Genomic DNA, 19,656 nt, shown 5'->3' with positions numbered 1-19,656 from the left:
CAATGCCCTCCTCTATCATTGCATGAAGTTCAATCTGCATCTATTTGGGCCGTGCTCTGTGAAAAGGGAGTATAATGCATGTGAGTAAAGTGTCGTCCCAGAGTAACCTGTGCAGTCCGCACAGGCTAAACAGGGACAACACTTTCCGCCTAAACTGGATTTTTGCTAAGAAGAGACTTTCAGTTAACGAAAAATAACATAAAAGCGGAAAGTGCCGTCCATGATTAGTCTGGGAAGACTGCACAGGCTAATCTGGGACGACACTTTACGCACATGCATTAAAACCCCTTTTCACAGAGCTCGGCCCATTTAATACTTCCAGGGTTACCCTCCACACAAGAATCGGATCAGACATGCGGACGGACGGAAGACATGCCGATGATTACTATTTGACATCCTTCGGAGGCACACACATATGCACATACAAATGGTTGTCAACCAGCAATTTTAATATAATAGGAGATCGAAATGGAAGAAATAGAAAATGATAAGAAATGATTAAGCAGAAGAAGAAGAAGAAAACAAAAAGAAGATGATGATATGATGATGATATCGTTGTTGTTGCTGTTGTTGTACTTATTGTTGTTGAGAATGCTGCTCATGATGATATTGATGATGACGACGATGGAAATCGTCTATAACAAAGCAATGACAACGACGCTGACATTGTTGTAGCTTCTGTTGTGCTGATGGTTATCGAGATGATGAAAACTTATCACACGAGAAAAAAGACGAAAAGAAAAATGACAAAGGTAATCATGTATATGATTATTAACTCACGAAAACAAAAAGCGTGACAAACAATTGATAACTGCATAATCCGCCAATCAGTGAAACTGCGGTCGTCGACATTGTAAATGAACATTACGAGGCGTAAACTCCAGATTATATGCTTACAGGTAAGGTACATTGTATTTAATTCTCGCTTTAGGATAAGTCAAAAGAAAAATACAGATCTTCAACAATAATTAGTGTACATAATTGGTGAAAATTAATTCTCGCTTTAGGATAAGTCAGAAGAAAAATACAGATCTTTAATAATAATTAGTGTACATAATTGGTGAAAATTAGTTTCAAACACAAGTAACTAAAGCAGTTATTCTCCATCATGTTCAAGTCCTTAAGAAACAACAACACACGAAGTAATGACCACGTGCGTCCCAAACTCAAGCATTGGCAACACGGGTCGCGAGTCGCTTGGGACACCCGTGGTACTGACTCTGCGTATCGTGCCTTAGATGCAAAACACAGGCACAGGATTATAGACCAAACAATGAACACATTTCTTTTTGTATTAAACAAATTAAAATCCATTTAAATAAGTTGTTGTTTGTAATATGGTTGGGCATGTATTGGTTTAAAAAAAAGGGCAACACAACGACGTTTAATAGTTCACAACAAATCATGAACGATACAACGTCCATTTCGGTCAACACACCGTGAAAAACGGAATGAAATCCAGACGAAACAATAACGATACCACAAGATGTAACAGCGCCATTGCAATATCTAAAGCAGGTCAATACATCGTTTGACATTCAACTCAAGTCAGTTCGCATCTCACTTACATTTGGTTGTGACCCCGCGGGACACGGTGTGACCCCTGGAGACCGTGGGTCGGGACAGCGAGCGTTTGAAGGACTCGTATTCCATGGTTACCGCACGTCTCGTGCATCAAATGTGAACTCAAAATACTGCTCAAATCACAACTGCATGGCTTGCAATAGTTAAACCCTCTCAGTGCTCTGGTTTTTTGCTTTGTAAGTAGGGTATCGCATCAGAAGCTAAACTATCCACGAGTCTGTTGTCTCATTGAATATAAAATGAAAACGTTTCCATGCAACGACCAATAAACACTGCAAGGGTTGCTAAGAAACTGTTTTATATGTATTCTAGTAAATATATGTCGAAAATTAAAGCGTGGACTTTACTAAAGAAAATAAGACATTATAGTTTCCACTAATTCATAAGGTTTCCAAAACACAAGCACATACAATAAAATAATCCAATCTTTTTTTATAATGTCTGCTATCCAATTTCAGAGCTAAATTTCAACATAACTTGAACAGTAAACATGCAAGCTTCCTATTTTATAACTTCATGTCATCACCAGGTATCGCATAATTGAAAATAACAATCGTTTACATGTATATCCATCAGGAAATCCTCACATAAATTAATCAAGATTTTTACATTTATTAAATCCGAAATATTCAAAATCAATGAAACTGAAATAAACGATTTAAATCGCTACTCATCATAACCTGATTTAAAGCCACAATGACACGTTAACATGTACACGATATTGTTTCAGAAATTGGCAAGCACTCCATAGATAATACAGAACGGTTATCGTCTTAAACAAATGAATTCAATCCCTGTTAAAGCTTGCGTATCGGTAGGTTAATTTCTGAAGCAGGTAATTCGTAAATGGGCTTTTAGACTTTGGTGTGTACATAGAGATTTAACCTGTTAATGAAGTTGTTAGGAGACTGAACAGCGGGGGGTCAATATTAAAGGCACTCTTTCACATATTTATCCGTGTTGTTTCGTCAAAGGTACTTCGCAGAGTAAGAGAGTTCAGTATTTATTAAAATCAATAAATGTATGTACTATCAAAACTATGAGACATATTCATAATCTGAAATAATTGGAATTGAAAATGTGTGTATCCATTCATGGCTTTTTTTTTGAAAAAAAAAATGTTTTCTGTGAAAAAATACCTCCATCAGAGTTTTCACATATCCCCTAATGTCACGCTGTCATTACACGATTACACGATTGCAAACAACATTTAATGGTTAATAAACAATCAAAAATAAATATTATTTTTTTGCTCTACTTTTTTAAGATCAATAATAAGATCAATAATAACAAAACAGGGCAGCATGTTATATTTGGAACTTGACATCTAACGCATCAGTAACAACCAGTATTAATATTCTTTCAAGACAACAACACAAATAACAACAATATAATCGCATATGTACATAAACTAGCTTAAAATGTTGATACCATTTTGATACACGCCTTTTCAAAATGTATGGTCCAAAAACGGCAAATAGCATTACATAAAGTCAAATTCTATGAACAGATGTGTTTTAATGAACACACCATTATTTGAAATTTTTTTTATGTACGATGCGGTATTCTTTTTAAATGCTATTTTCGTATGTCTATGTTATACGCACTTTCCTAATTCAAATGAGAAGCATTTACACAATCTACCTGTATGTAATGATCAAATATTTTTTTTCCGAAACAAAATAAAGCAATTTTGATATTGTTTAATTTTAAATTGTTGAAATAGCGAATAAGTGTCTTTAACGTTTAAACCTATTTAGTAACTCCCGCTTGTATGTACTTTTGTGTTTCTCAGAGCGTTGCTTTATTTGATTTTTGTATTTCTTAACAAGTGCTTCCGTGCAATAACATAACAGAAACACGAGCGTATATTTTAACTCTAACACCAAATAAATATTTATTCAAATACGAAATGGTAGATTTTTATCGATATTTAAGTATCCATTACTAAAATCGATAGTTCCTTTACATCAATTGATAGTCAATTACTGTACTACTAATATCCGTTGCATAGTCCGTCTTGTCGTTACTCTCATACATAGAAAGAGCCGTCGTTATTTGCGACTTTACAAAGTATGGTATTGAAAGATTCTGTATGTTGTTATAGATTTACAGCTTGTGCTCGCACTCACAATGCTTGTTCGGAAGACTCTAAACTCATACTCACATACACAGCTATAGACATTGAGTAATTAATACACGCTAAGCTTTGACTGTATGGGTTCACGTACAGTAATCGCTCTTGAAGCTGTTATCAAATGCATTCAATCCTAGTCTCCGTTCTACACACTCTCACCTTATGCGTACGATCATAGTGGTCGCTCTTTAGTTTCTAGTCCTATGCGTGCTATCACAGTATCTTTCTTCACACTCTCACCTTATGCGTGCAATCACAGTGGTCGCTCTTTAGTTTCTAGTCCTATGCGTGCAATCACAGTATCATTCTTCACACTCTCACCTTATGCGTGCAATCACAGTGGTCGCTCTTTAGTTTCTAGTCCTTTGCGTGCAATCACAGTATCATTCTTCACACTCTCACCTTATGCGTGCAATCACAGCGGTCGCTCTTTAGTTTCTAGTCCTATGCGTGCAATCACAGTATCATTCTTCACACTCTCACCTTATGCGTGCAATCACAGTGGTCGTTCTTTAGTTTCTAGTCATATGCGTGAAATGACAGTATCATTCTTCAGTCTCTCACCTTATGCGTGCAATCGTTCGTTAAACTCTAACGGTATGCGTGCAACCACATATTTATACTTTATAGTTTCGTTAGCCTCTAACTTTAAGAGTGCTAGCACACTAATCGTCATTAAGACTCTAACTTAATGCGTGCAATCATAGTTATCGTTCTTTTAACTCTACATTTATGCATTCACATACAGATATCGTTCTTTTAACTCTACATTTATGCATTCACATACAGATATCGTTCTTTTAACTCTACATTTATGCATTCACATACAGATATCGTTCTTTTAACTCTACATTTATGCATTCACATACAGATATCGTTCTTTTAACTCTACATTTATGCATTCACATACCGATATCGTTCTTTTAACTCTACATTTATGCATTCACATACAGATATCGTTCTTTTAACTCTACATTTATGCATTCACATACAGATATCGTTCTTTTAACTTTACATTTATGCATTCACATACAGATATCGTTCTTTTAACTCTACATTTATGCATTCACATACAGAAATCGTTCTTTTAACTCTACATTTATGCATTCACATACAGATATCGTTCTTTTAACTCTACATTTATGCATTCACATACAGATATCGTTCTTTTAACTCTACATTTATGCATTCACATACAGATATCGTTCTTTTAACTCTACATTTATACATTCACATACAGATATCGTTCTTTTAACTCTACATTTATGCATTCACATACAGATATCGTTCTTTTAACTCTACATTTATGCATTCACATTCAGATATCGTTCTTTTAACTCTACATTTATGCATTCACATTCAGATATCGTTCTTTTAACTCTACATTTATGCATTCACATACAGATATCGTTCTTTTAACTCTACATTTATGCATTCACATACAGATATCGTTCTTTTAACTCTACATTTATGCATTCACATACAGATATCGTTCTTTTAACTCTACATTTATGCATTCACATACAGATATCGTTCTTTTAACTCTACATTTATGCATTCACATACAGATATCGTTCTTTTAACTCTACATTTATGCATTCACATACAGATATCGTTCTTTTAACTCTACATTTATGCATTCACATACAGATATCGTTCTTTAATCGTGTGCGCAACATACTCGTTTTCTATACCCAAACCTTTTATGTGCGAGCACAGTTATAGTTCTTAAGACTCTAACTTCATGCGTATACACACAATTATCGTTTTTGAGACTGAAACCTGATGTGTGCAGACACAGTTATCGTTGGGCAGACTCTAACCGAATGCGTGCAATCACGTGTATCGATCTTAAGACTTACGGAATGCGTGCACTCGCGGTAATCATTTTTTAGACTTAAACAATATGCGCGCGCGAAAAACTACAATGTATATACAAACACAGTTGTTGTTCTTTAGAGTTTAACTTTTTTCTTACAAACACAGTTATCGTTCACGAAACAAAAACCTTTTTCTTGAACACACAGGTACCGTTCTTTTGACTGTAACATTATGCATGCATAAGCATTTACCGTTTATACACTCTTGTATCTGTGCAACCATCGTTTTAGGTTTTAAGACTATATACTTATGCATGCACTCATTATGTTGTAACATGCATCAAGTTATTTGAATGCTATATGCACTAAAACATTTAAGGGACGAAACACTATCGATTTATTTTACAATGTACCAACAACATTATAAAAAAATGTTGCACTCAAGTGACGTTATTTAACATGTTATGACGTCATCGCTGCCCAGTCCCGTGCACGGCAACTCACCCATGGTGTAGTTCCAACACGACCAGTTATTCCACGGGATGTGCGTAGCGCCGGTAGGTGGCGAGTCTTCTAGATCGCGTATCGGTGTCGGTGATCCCATCGGCTCCGTGGAAATAACGACGACATCTGGTTGGGGCACGCGAAGCTTAAGAGTTCCCTGAATGTTCCTCCTACCGTCTGCTTTCATTGCTTTCCACCGCTTTGCTTCCTTCGTTCGCAGAAATGAGTTCCCGCTGTCCGATCTTTGGTCGAGGTCCGAATCCATGTCCAGTGCTCGTCGAATCTGACCAAGGTGACGTACTTCCGGTAATGAGTCTGAACGTTCTCTTGTCAGTGAGGGCGGCATCCGGCGCTCAGCCACCGGAACTCCCGGATACGACACCGCTCTCGGCTGATAGGCGGGCATTTTGGATTTGAAAAAAATAGCGTTGTTGTTTCTATTTTTGTTGTTGGTGTCAATCGTTTTTTTAAATGTTAAAATCCGCTCCGTTCAGGCAAACGAAATCAACGCAGACAGTCTTTCTTGAACGCATCAAGTTAGCGGAATATTGAGCGCACGTTGTGACATAGCCTCCATTGTATATATTGTTTAATTTGGATTGAGATTAATTTATATTTTACCCTCAAAGCACTCTTATCAAAATACAAACACATAAATTGCCCAATTATAAATCATCACGACCTTTATTTCTAAAAAAATAAACAGTTCCTTTTGATTTATGAACAACGCACTTGATAATTTGTATTCACTTCATTGTTCACATCTCAATGTGCATGCTTGTTTTATTTTATTCCAATATATATTAAATTTATGATTTCATTCAAGTATGTCCAATTGTCTGTAATTTCAAGAGACTGTTGTAAACTACAACGCATTGTTTCAATGGACATTTAGAATTCGATGACGTTTACTTTCGTTCTTTTGTCACAATTCAGCACTGTTTAATTTCAGACAATGGGCAAATTGTTCACACCATATAATGGAACAAGTTCATTGAAACAGTGAAAATGGATCGTCACTCGGAATTCCTTGGTCTTTATGAAACATAATCTTTTTAAACTAGTTTATGTATATAACAACAGTTTGCATTTTCACGCGATACAGTATTTAAATCAACAAATCATCCAATATTACCACATAGTTTAAAAAAATTAAAATGCGACGTTTTATTTATTTTAACTCCTAAAAAACAGCCGCCGACTCATTGATTAACTAATTGTTTAATTTATATTTGTATTTAATTTAAATCAATCTGTTTAAATGTGTGCACTTTCTGCCTAAGATCCTCTTCTTGTTGTTACTGTAACTGAAATGTACGGTCACTCTGTAGACATTCAATGTGGACTAGACCATACCATCATAAAGGCCTAATATCAGGACGATAGTGAGTGCCGGTACCTTCCTACCTTCGTTTTATTCGTTCACACAAACCTGATAACGTGACATTCGCATTCGATTTTAGTGAAATGCTTATGAAAGGTTGGTCCGTCAAGTTGTTCACTAAAATGAATGACTTCTTAACTTGCAGTACCTGCTTTACATTACACTTTTTACTTCTGTCATGAAAGCGGATCCAATTAAAAAAGTATCAACAATTAACTTTATCATGCAAAATATCACGTGCTAAATTTTCTTCACGTTCGAGCGATCATTTATTATGCATGTGAGGTTTTGAGTTTAGACTGTTTCGAAAGAGCATACAACAAAGATGAAGAACGGCAACAACAACGTGGAATAACCCCTTACTCAGCGCGCTATGGAACATACCCAGGCAAAAGAACGGCTACCACCACATGGGCATCACGTCTTTAATTTTGAAAACTGGACGTATGAACTTTATAGTCTTTGATTTTAGAAGCGCTATTCCATGTGTTTGGATGTTTTGACGGTATTACGCGCTCTGTTTAAGAAGTTGAAAACGGAAATAATAAGTGTTTACCTGATCGGGACCGGAAGCTGGGGGAACGGCTTCCGCAAAAGCGCCGCACGAGCTCGAGACTCAGCCGCTGCAGGTGGGCGGAGTCAGACAGGTGCGGGGCGATGTGTGAAATTCCCCTTGCGGACCCGTACATCGCAGAGCGAGAATAAGTTACGGGATTTAGATGAAGGTAGCTGGTATACAACTTTAGGATAGCGTAATATTAACCATTTGACAAATCATCGTAGATTGCTTGTAAATGACTGTTTGCTCCGCAATGTTGTTTAGATTATATTTGTTCCAAAATCAAGTCGTCCACTTGAGTATTTATTAAATAAAGTGTATTACGTTTTACTGTATCTCGTAATAAATAAAGCATATTAAACAGTTCAACTTTATCTACTTATAGTTCATCATTTTCTTGTACATATCCAAAACTCGTTTATAATACGTTGAAAACTCATGACCACTACTTATACCGCCAATCACATATTAACAGAACACCGAACCCCCATGCACAATTCTGTCATACCACACAATTAAGAAGAACCCAAAAAGCCTCAAACACATACACTTCTTATAGTTCTTCAATTATTTCAACATAATCACGTAAATTTTCGCTCGGTTTTATCCGACAACAGCATTGTGTGTAACACTAAAACCCTTTGTATTTTTAAAACCGTGTTTCTATTTTGAGTACATGTATTTTTCTGATTATTATATAAAAATTATTCTTTGTATTATCCACTTTAATTTATTTCGCCACTAATGCGTCTATTCCAGTTCAAGAGCGACTCTACATGCAGTCCAATATGGCGATGGGATGGAACACTCAATTCGAATCACAATCATCGCAACTACCCGGTAGCAACGGGCACTCATGTTTAAAACAGGTGTTTGTTTTACAATCAGTTTGTTTAACACAGTTTGCGTTGAGATCTGCTTGATGATCTTAATATTTACTTTTTCAAGTAGCACGTCTGAATTCGAAAACTATATGCTGTCCATGACTATTTTGAGTATTCGTTTTAATTGCTTTTTTAAAAACTCAGACTGTCTAAGACGGAATATTAAGCTATTAAGCTATCATATGCAACGATCATTATTATATTATGTTGCAATATATTAAAATTAGTTTACAAAAAACGTATTCAATAAAGTATACGTGTTTTATATATTCACAGCACACCGAAAGTCCTTATTCAAGCATGTTAAATATATCCGGGTCAAAAAGTCACGACTCAACCACATCCCTACTGACACCGATCCGGATTCAATTGAAACCACATTCAAAAACATGTAGATATTATATCGAAATAAATCCAGACCTGAATAAATGGCCCACCATTCACACCCATCACTAATCTTGGTGTAAAGAATAATCCAGATCAGTTCATAGTTGAATATTTGTATGTGCTGCACTCTAAAACGTCCTATAGTGTTGTTGTTGCTGAATTAATTATGTACTCAAATAAGTTGTGATTCAACAAAGACACCATATCATGTGAGTGAAATGTTCATTAACGTGCTGTAATATCGCAGTCATTGTATAGTGGATTTGACTCTTTGTGACTGCGATAAATTGCAATTAAGTTAAATGGATTTTACCAGTGGTATTAAAATTCCTTAATTGTCCTGCATACCTCGTCTCATCGAAAGAGCGATTAACTTTTATCCCGTCAATTTATCCAATACTTGATGTCACGGCTGTATTTATATGGACGTGGCGTGGTTTAGTTGAGTATGGGGTTTTCTAATTTATTGAACTTAAATTTGCGAAGAGTTCAATAGCATTACGACGTTTATTTTCGTTATTTTAAAGTTCAGAAAGCATTTGAATAAATTAAATACTGGGACTGAAGGATCAATAGTAATATATAATCCAAAGGAAACAAATGTCAGCGTTTGAATGACACACTCGCGAGACTTTTTGAAAAGATATTAACATTGAAAAGAGAAATTAATTACTTGTGAAAGGATTTTTTAACAACTTTTAACAGATAAACAATTTAAAAGGTCGACTCGAACTCTGGATTCAGTGGTCCTCATTTGATCGGTTTCAAACATACACGACTTCTCTACTTTTCAAGCACGATAATTTTTGTTAAATCTTTAAATTAAAATTGTCCTTTCCTTAGCGCTACGCACTTAGGCAAAAATAACAAACATCTACAAACAAGGGAGCCCATAGTTTCCTTAAATGCCAACCTCTGCATAAAATTGTTTTGGTTATACTGTCTTTATTAACCATGTTACTCCGAGGTATTTCCAGTTTTTGCAACTGATGCAGTATCTGGAACAACTGAACTACTAAATTACATATATGGGCCTTATAGTTTTACAGAAAAAGTCATTTGACAATACACATATCTTTAAAATGTGAATCTTACGATGTGGCTTTTTACCCCAGTAGAATAAATTGAATAACTTAATAGTGGATCGTTATATCATGTTTAACCCATTTATGCCTAGCGTCTAGAAAAAAGGCCTTGGCAAACAGAGTAGACCCAGATGAGACGCCGCACGATGCGGCGTCTCATCAGGGTCTTTGCTGTTTGCTTAAAGGAATTTCTGTAAGAAATATTCTAAATATAGAAATAATTATACTAGACATCCCTAATTTTGGATTTTTTAAAATCCAATTTAGAAGGATGGGAGAGTCCACTAGGCATAAATGGGTTAAGAGGTGATTTTAGTGTTACTATACCAAATGAGCATGTTTACATATTACCCTTAGGGCGTGGCCAGTTTTGAAACCGGAAGCATAATTTTCACAGATTTCGGCATGAATTGAAGTTTGTGATTAAATGCTTTAAATTGGGAATGTAATCATTCGATCTAAAAAATCCAGTAAAAAAACAAGAATAAAATTGAAGAACAAAAAACTAAGTAACTTGACACACGACGGAAAAACGACGATATCATCGCTCAATCGTACATTGCTCAGCGTAGAATCAAAGCGAATGTTCATCGCTTAGAATTAAATTTTATTGATTTTTTTCTCAATTTGCAAGGTAACGTAGTGATTTACCCCTTCCGTAAAATGGCGCACTGACCGAGTACCGTTTAAGATTTTGTTTTAAGAAAAGGTTGGTCTGGATAATCTACACGGTAGTGTTGTGTTGGTGAACTATGGATTGCTTCGATTCATTGTCTCGTGGACGGAGTATATTGCAAGCAATTGTACTGAAAAATGTTTACTGATAGGCTGAGATTTTATTCACATTGTTTTCCCAAAATTTTCTTACATCTGCATTATGAATGCTATCAAGACGGAAAATCGTGATTACGAACAATTTTCACAATAGGTTCATGTCTATATGTTGGGTTATCTGAAAACATTAAGCACGTATATTTCGTATGAAAACGATTTTCCTGGTATATAAAATAGCATATTTATTATAGGGAGGTGCACGATATAATATTGTATGTGTTACATGTGCGTGATTGTATATTATTTTATTTATGTTGTAACCACTAATTAGTATCTCGTGCCCTCGAATAAATATGTTTCAGGGACGAGATGACTATAAACAGTGGGAGTGACTTAGCAAGCATGTTTGTCGTTGTTTTTTGGAATCAATTAGAACACATTATATTTCGCTAATCTGTGAACCAGATTTACTGAAATTTAATGTCGAACAAAACAATTACGTTTAAAAATAAAATTAAAATAATTGTAATGGATGTTTCAGGAAATTTCTATTCTCCTCATTAAAATGCACTTAATGTTGCTTTAGTCTTGTTACACGATGAAGGAACCTAGAAAAATTTAAAACCCTTATCCTATACAATTTAATCTATAATATAGGAAGTAATAAAAAAACAACACGAAAAAATAGTCTTACGGTGTGATTTCATGGAACTCATGGTAAGCTCCCGAAAACGCTCAGGAATGTTCAACCCAAAATTCTGTGTCTGACTTCCGGTATGCGGATTCCCGCCGGTACTGGTTGAATCCCCATACGGACTATAGCCAGGCGCATAGCCGTGTACTTGCGCGTACCGGAGTTCCTGTCCATGCGCATGCGCGCGCGTCTCGCGGTACAGGTCGTACAAAACAGCCTGCTGCATCTCGTATGGCATGTCCGAAAATTGCATACTGGTGGACCGGAATTGATGAACCAGAGACGCCGAATGGTTCGATTTTATAACAGGAAGTAGTCCAAGTGATACTGCGTGATCTATGCTAGTATCGGGGTTCTTCATACGTTAAAAAATATTAACGTTGACTATCACTGCCCGCACATAAAGATGTATAAATATATGTTAACTGAAGAGTGCTTGCAATTCTTCATTACATAATTGGCTATTTTTACATAATATAATATTGACATTTGTAAGAAAACAAATGGTCATAATGTATTTCGTTCTGTTCACCTATGTTTTGTTTCTCATTTCATCTCCTCTCTATAACAGTATGCATTTTTTATCAGTTAAATCTGTTATTTTCGAGTTTGCAGCGTGTTTAACCTCCTCCGTCCACTCTGAATTAGGTTTTGCACCAGCCGCAACGTAAGTATTGATTGTTAACGATTAACAGTTGTTTCAAATACAGCATTGGGTTGACATCACATATTAGTATTACTGTTATCGAAAACGATCGTAAATATTATTTAAATCATACCTATGCTTATTTCACCGATAGTGTTATAAATGACACACGCTATGTATTTTACCTCTTTAATGATAATATTACAATACGCAATATTCACATAGAAAAAAACATTCATACGGTTTATCCTACAACTTTTACTAACACAAAACACAATCAAAACCGTTGGTTTTAAAACTTTAATTATAAGTGTTCTTCTGAACGCAATTACAAACGAATGTCCTTTCTAAATTACGGAAGGTATACAACGATAATTTCGTCTCTGTCGCCATTGTACGAGAGGCATAAGAATGCGGTAACCATGTCAAATAATTAGATTATCGGTCATCAAAAAACGGTAATTAACTTTCTACGTTCGAAAAAACCTGTGGGTTCGTTTGTCGCTGATTCAAAAAAAAAGAGTGATTTTTTAAAATGTACTCTTGGCAACAGAATACTTTATGGATATAAATTATGAATGAAAAAAATCACGGACAAACAATTGTAAACACAAATTTCACAATAAAAATCAGGTTTCACAGAATTTCGGCAGGTTAACTATGAACGCAGATTATACAGGAGTTTTTTCCTGAACCAAATTTAACAAAGGTTTTGTAGATAATGATGTTATGAGTTTCATTTTTGTGATTTCTTCTTGCAAGCAGTAAGATTTGAACGCAGCACCCCTATTTAAAGACGTGTACTTTTGACATCAATCATTACACTTCTTCTTCCCATTAATTGCAGGGCTTTTCTGGTGCATCGACGCAATTTGACTATTCAATGAGTCTTTGGCCTGGGTAGAACCAGTACTTGATGTCTTTGGAGGAGGTCGAAAGAATGCTCCCACAGTAGGGAGCGAAACCGTGACCTCCCGATCGCTAGGCGGACACCATATCCCCTACACCACCGCGATCTAATTCACGTCACGAATCTGTTACGCGCATCACCTCATGTCTCGTAATAATGAACCTATAGTGCACCTATGTAAATGTTTAAATAACTAATCTACTACGTTCATAACCTTGGGTTGCGATAACACTTTTCGAAAAGAGTAACGCTTTGGGTTTACTGTTACTGCCAACGTCCCTTTGAAGGGACACACATAACACGTCAATATCAGTATAATTTATCATCAGTCAGTTATCATTATAATAGAAGTAAATTTTGTGTTAAAATGACGCTGGGACATTATAATAGAAGTAACTTGATTAAAGAATTAGAGCTAAACACAGTATTTTTCTGAAATTATAATTAAGATTCATTTTCGCTTCAGAAATGAATTCAATTTTATAATTATTTTATCAAGCTAATTATTAGCAGGATCGTATCTGAAGCATAACGAGCTATTGCTCAATTTGTAACCTGCATGAAAAGTCTAATGCAATTCTTTCTATGTATGTATTGTCTTGATTATTTCGGTTAAGGAAATAATTTGTTGTATGTAACTCCTTGCACCGTTATTTTTAATATATTTTTAATTACTTTATTTTTATTAATATCGTTCATTTTTATTGGCCATTGATGATTATGATGACAACTGTAAAGCTTTGCCAAATCTTGCTATTTCATAATGAATATGATATTGAATATTTGATAATTATTGTTTTAATCGACGTTATTTCTACCATCTATGTACTTAAAATAAGAGTAACTCACACAGTTCTGAGCAATAACTACCCGTTTCCCAATCCTCCATTATGACTCCTCGACAACACAGCGACCGACCATCAAATAGTGTTCACACGCCCCTCACTCATTGTGTAGACATATTATTAAAATCCAGTCCAAATTCATTATCACATACATGTAATTAAGAAACTAAAGTTTATACACTATTGAAGAGAAATTAGCGATGAAATGGTACAAGACGAACAGATTATGTGGGGATTAACCAAATTAGGATTCAAACTGGAGGCTGGCGCTGCCGCCACTCGTGGGGGATAAACGGGCCTCGTTTTCAAACAGAGACATTGTCGTCTGCTTGCCGATTACCAGACAACACTGAAGATCTGCTGACAGAATAGAGAGGTTGGCCGCGAGATTTCTTTATAATTTATTTACTTAACAAGGATTTGTTCAAACAAAATTTCTACAAATGAACAAGATTATCGGATGTCCTTAACTGTCTGCTTTTCATTTTACTGTATACGTATGGGGATTTTATTCAAATAAGTAGCGTTTGAATACTTTCTAAAAAGCTTCAGACAAAGGTATGAGAACAATGTTGATAAATTATAAACAGTAGATTTTTTGATGATGGTTTTTACATTTGAAATTCAAACATATTAGGTATTTCACTGGGACAAATCTATAAGAGCGTACAGCACCGAAAAATAAACAAGCTGCTACTGGGACGGCTTCTCAAGTTCTACACTCCTACGTGTGCAAGCCTCATATTCGTTACTACTTTGTCTGGCTTCGAGCTCATGAAATCCCTGCCGCTATTACAGACCACAAAGGCAGTCTCCGGTTGGCGAAGTGGTAGGTATCCGCACTTCTCACCAAAGCGACCCGGGTTTAATTCGCAACCGGCGCATGTGTGTTCGGATGGGATCAGCATACCGAACAAATGGCGCTTTCAATGGCGGTCCTCCGCCCCCCCCCCCCCGCCACCAGGACACACTCACAGCACAATACCACATCAAAATTGAAAATCTTCCAGTAACAATAAAAAAGCTGGAAATTTCCACTATAATTCAAAACTCTACTACTACTACTACTACTACTACTACTACTACTACTACTACTACTACTACTACTACTACTACTAGTACTAACGTTTTCTCTTAAACTATTGAATTTAAAACGGTAGATAACTGTATTGTAAATTAGCTTATGCGGTACAAGGATTTAACTCCCATAGAAGTGAAATATGTTAAGCACTTAAGATCTTGTATGCACACACCCATGTGTTTTTTCTTCTTATCAATTGGCTAGCAAGTAAAACCTTCTTACACACAGCTTACTTAGTGTTGCATATTAAAGGGACTTGTTCACAGGAAAAATAACAATAAAAATGTCATAGTCTAAAAATGAAGGTATTCATTATTTTCAAACAAGCAAAATCATACTCAAGACTAAGAGAAAATTTTAATAAATGTTCGTTTATTGATAAACATCAATCGAAATAGTAAACATTGTAAAGCGTTTGTAACGCTTTTGATTGTTAACTTTACAACAACGTGTTCTACGGTAAGCAGGTTCGATCCCCAGGGCATTTTCATTTATTTTACATTTCTTGTGTTGTTGTTACATTAATGGGCCGTACGTGCTCTGTAAAAAGGGGGTTTCATGCATGTGCGTAAAATGTCGTCCCTGATTAACCTGTGCGAACGCTTTCCGCTTAAACTGGATTTTTGCTAAGAAGAGACTTTCTTGAAACGAAAAATATCATAAAAGTATAAAGTGTCATCCCTGATTAGCCCGCCGACTGCACAGGATTATCTGGGACGACACTTTACGCACATGCATAAAACCACATTTTCACAGAGCAAGGCTCATTCATTCAAAACTAGGCCCATATTCATAACCATCCACACATAACAGTTTTGTTCGTAGAATCATTTTATGATATTTATTTATTTGTTCGAAATTCTATGAATAAGTCAGTAAAAATAAATAAACAGGCCCGTAGCCAGGGTTTTGAAAAGGGGGGTGCGAATTTTCCCATCAACGAATGTTATTGAGCAAGGAAGTGGCGAAGGGTGTAGGTGCGGGAGGGGATGTTCCCTCCCCCTAGAAAGGTCCTCCCCCTAGAAACATTTTGAAAATGAAAGTAAAACACTGCATTCTGGTGACTATTTATCTGTATTTAGAGACTTAAGTAATAGAGCATTTTATATGAAATTTCCCTTTCATTGACCATGCTCAGTGATTGATCGACATATATATATATATATATATATATATATATATATATATATATATATATATATATATATATATATATATATATATAAGGGAAATAAATTATATTATACGGCGTTTAACCCGACACTAGTATGCGCGCACATACTTTGTTTACATATGCAACAACACATTTATAGAAGGTAAAATCAACAATAAGAACGATACAAAATATCATTATGTATTGGAATCTCGATAAAAGATAGTGTATTTTACCATTCCAAATTTTTGCCTTTCATAAGTCAAGCAATTAAGATGAAATATTTGTTGTTTTTTTCAAAACATTTGTTTGTCTGCTACTATGGATAGTACCAGAGGCCTAGCATTGCTCTAAACGTGCTTATAGTGTATTGTACAACAAACACTGTTTAACAAAACTGGGTCATCTCTAATTTGCATCAATACCAGGGTGCAGGATCACGCGACTTTGTTAATGGAAGTCAACACACCGGTTAGTGCTGCTTTTTTCAAATAACTTTGTAAAACAATTTTTCTTAAGAATTTCAACTAGTGCATAAAATATAGATTTTTAAGCTGCGTATGCCAATGTGAAATACATCAGAATTACATTATATAATAAGCATGTGTTCTTTTTTCAATTTTTTTATTTATACTGCACAAATATCCTTAATTCACCCAAATTGAATTTTTGTCACCGATTTCAGACATATTCTCAAGGATCGGCACAAACTGCAAGACAAACTGTCTTTTATGCACTAAAGATTTTTGCAAATGTATTTCAATAACGTGACATATTTGTAAAAATAAAGTTATGAACAGTGTGTTTACATTCTGTCCAACCCGTGTGTAAATACCTGAAAACCAGGCTAATTCTGCACCTGAATTATACTAAACAGAAACAAAATGGTATAACTGGTTACTTTTACTTTTGTCAACTATTTTTAACAAATTAGTTATCTGTTTTCTAAACGAATTTCAGAAACATATTTCATAAAGACCCTATAACCACAACTACTGGCCCTTTGGTCTCAAGTCCTTAACATTGTATTGAAAAAAGGACGTATTTGCCCATTATGCTCAAGATCCATCACAATTAATGAACATTAATCATAAACGTCCACCTGATCAAATGTTACAACAGTTTAAATTCATAATAAGAGCATAGATTTTCTCACATGTTGCTGTCAAAACTTCTATTGATTTCAGCAATTCTGTGGTTAAAAATTGTAAATTAAAATCACGGTCTATCTTAGAAATGACTTTATAGAGAAATTTAATTATATGGTTATCTGTCGGTAGCCTATGGAATTAAACATTATTGTAACGCTTAAATACGAAAAATCACTGGATTCAGGGAAAAGATAAATAACCGTTTTTGCGTCGAATAAAGTTGGGTGCAACTTATAGTACACATTTTTTAACTTGTCAAAAAACATTGGGTGCGAACGCACCCAACGCACCCCCCCTGGCTACGGGTATGATAAATATTATATATATAAATATTCTGCGCTGTGTATATTAAAATACCCCTTTAATATAGATCTACAAGAGGAATAGTATGTGCTATAAAATAGGCTTAATGTCAAACATCCACGAATTATCAAATTTGGCACTTGTTTTTATTTCGATACGCGTTGCTTTAAATATCAAATGTTAAACTTATATATTCCAGAAGTAGCATTAGCAGACATGTGCAAAATTCTGATTGCTATGAAAATCGGTCTCTCGGCTGGCATGTCAGAAGACAGCAAAACATATCGAATAAGACAAAAACATACACATCCGAATAATGATCAACGTGCTGAGGAATATGTCTACATTACAGTACAAAACAAAACTGATCAATATCAGACTGTTATGTCTTCAAATGAATTTTGAAGCAATCTGTTTAATCCCTCAATAGTAACAGCACATTGTATTACCACATACTAGTAGTAGCCGCGTCATGCGAAATCGCGCCGTCTGGCCAGGAGCTTCTTTGTCTGCTACAAAATATCCTGTATTTGTACATCGGGTCCATATTTATAAAACATGAGTACATGTACGCTTACCTCTCACTCTCGGTCGGTGATACCGCTCCCTATCCCGCTCACTGCTCTTCTTGCCGCCGGTAATGCCGGTGCCGACGACGGTGGTTTCCCCGGTCGTCGTCCAGCTAACCTGATTCTCCCGACGAGATATTACGGACATCATTATTTCACATACACACAAACGCCGACGAAAAGTTCACAATAATACTCCGACGGATGTAACCTTTATTTAAGCTTACATTTATACGTACCGGTATGTAGGAAGACTAAAACACACCTATAACATTTTATCTTAATGCCATCACCGTAACTTGATCACATTAAACATCCCTTTTATTTATCATTTCATCAATGATTATTGGCACACATCAAGCGTAAACGTTTAACGTCAAACGATAAAATAATAATCACAAACACGGGGAAATCGATCCAAGGTTGCTTAGTTTCTGTACCCGCTGTCACAATTTCTATTTTAACTTTATCGGCAGCGATTGATTGCAAAGCTTTCGTAAACGCGCTTAAGCTATTTATCACCCATCGATATTTCTATGGGCATATCACAAATCATACTATAAAGAGAATATAGGAAAAAGTAAACGCTTTAAGCTCGCCATTGTCAAATCTGCTTTAAAATAATTTAATCCAAATCGTATGCCCGGATAATCGCAAAAGTGCTTCGGGTGAAATACAATACGATTTATGTATATGTTGTTGTAGACTTAAAATACCAGGTTCAACCGAGGCTGTTGAAGTAATCAATGTAGTTTCAAACAATATGATTTCTTCTGTGACGAATATGTTCTTATTCTTAAATTGTATTACAATTGACGTCTTTGTTAACATATAACGAACATTTTGTTCACATTTCGTACCAGATGTTCAATGACATCATTCTCTTATCTGAGCAGCGCTTTAGCCCAGTTCGATTCGCTGGAACACCGACGGAGAAAAATGTAGTTTTCCAATTATGAAGCTACAGCTCAGCTCAAATGTAAGGCTTACGATTGTTAATACTTTTTGGGTTTTCGCACGATTAGTTGCAAATTCTTGGCGAAGAGACAGGCGCTGTTGTCTTAAACGTACAGAAAGGAAATAACTAATACAACAAGCCAACACGCTGTACCCATGCAAACCGACCTGGCATGTTCCAAACGGGCAAGTACACAACCAGATCGATCTCACATCGCAACGGTTCAAG

At 35.6% G+C, this 19,656-nt stretch overlaps 1 protein-coding gene across 14 annotated transcripts in view; it reads right to left on the bottom strand.

The window, feature by feature from the left end:
• The window catches only part of LOC127874696 (uncharacterized), an 82,206-nt gene extending 63,288 nt beyond the window's left edge, over window positions 1–18,918 (bottom strand). For 5 of the 14 annotated variants that reach the window (XM_052419224.1, XM_052419215.1, XM_052419225.1 and 2 more), the window contains exon 1: window positions 18,480–18,918. In XM_052419224.1, coding sequence (XP_052275184.1) covers window positions 18,480–18,621 — 142 coding nt within the window. In that variant the 5' untranslated portion in view covers window positions 18,622–18,918. Of the gene's footprint in view, window positions 1–1,568; window positions 2,360–7,985; window positions 9,495–14,217; window positions 14,476–18,479 lie in introns of those variants that run through there. The other 9 variants (XM_052419219.1, XM_052419231.1, XM_052419230.1 and 6 more) reach the window with 5 other exon arrangements.
• Between the last annotated feature and the right edge of the window lie 738 nt (window positions 18,919–19,656).

The sequence above is a fragment of the Dreissena polymorpha genome, chromosome 3 (genome assembly GCF_020536995.1).
Source record: "Dreissena polymorpha isolate Duluth1 chromosome 3, UMN_Dpol_1.0, whole genome shotgun sequence".
NCBI lineage: Eukaryota > Metazoa > Mollusca > Bivalvia > Myida > Dreissenidae > Dreissena > Dreissena polymorpha.
The sequence above is the reverse complement of the archived record's forward strand: the minus strand, read 5'-3'. Positions and strand labels throughout refer to the sequence as shown.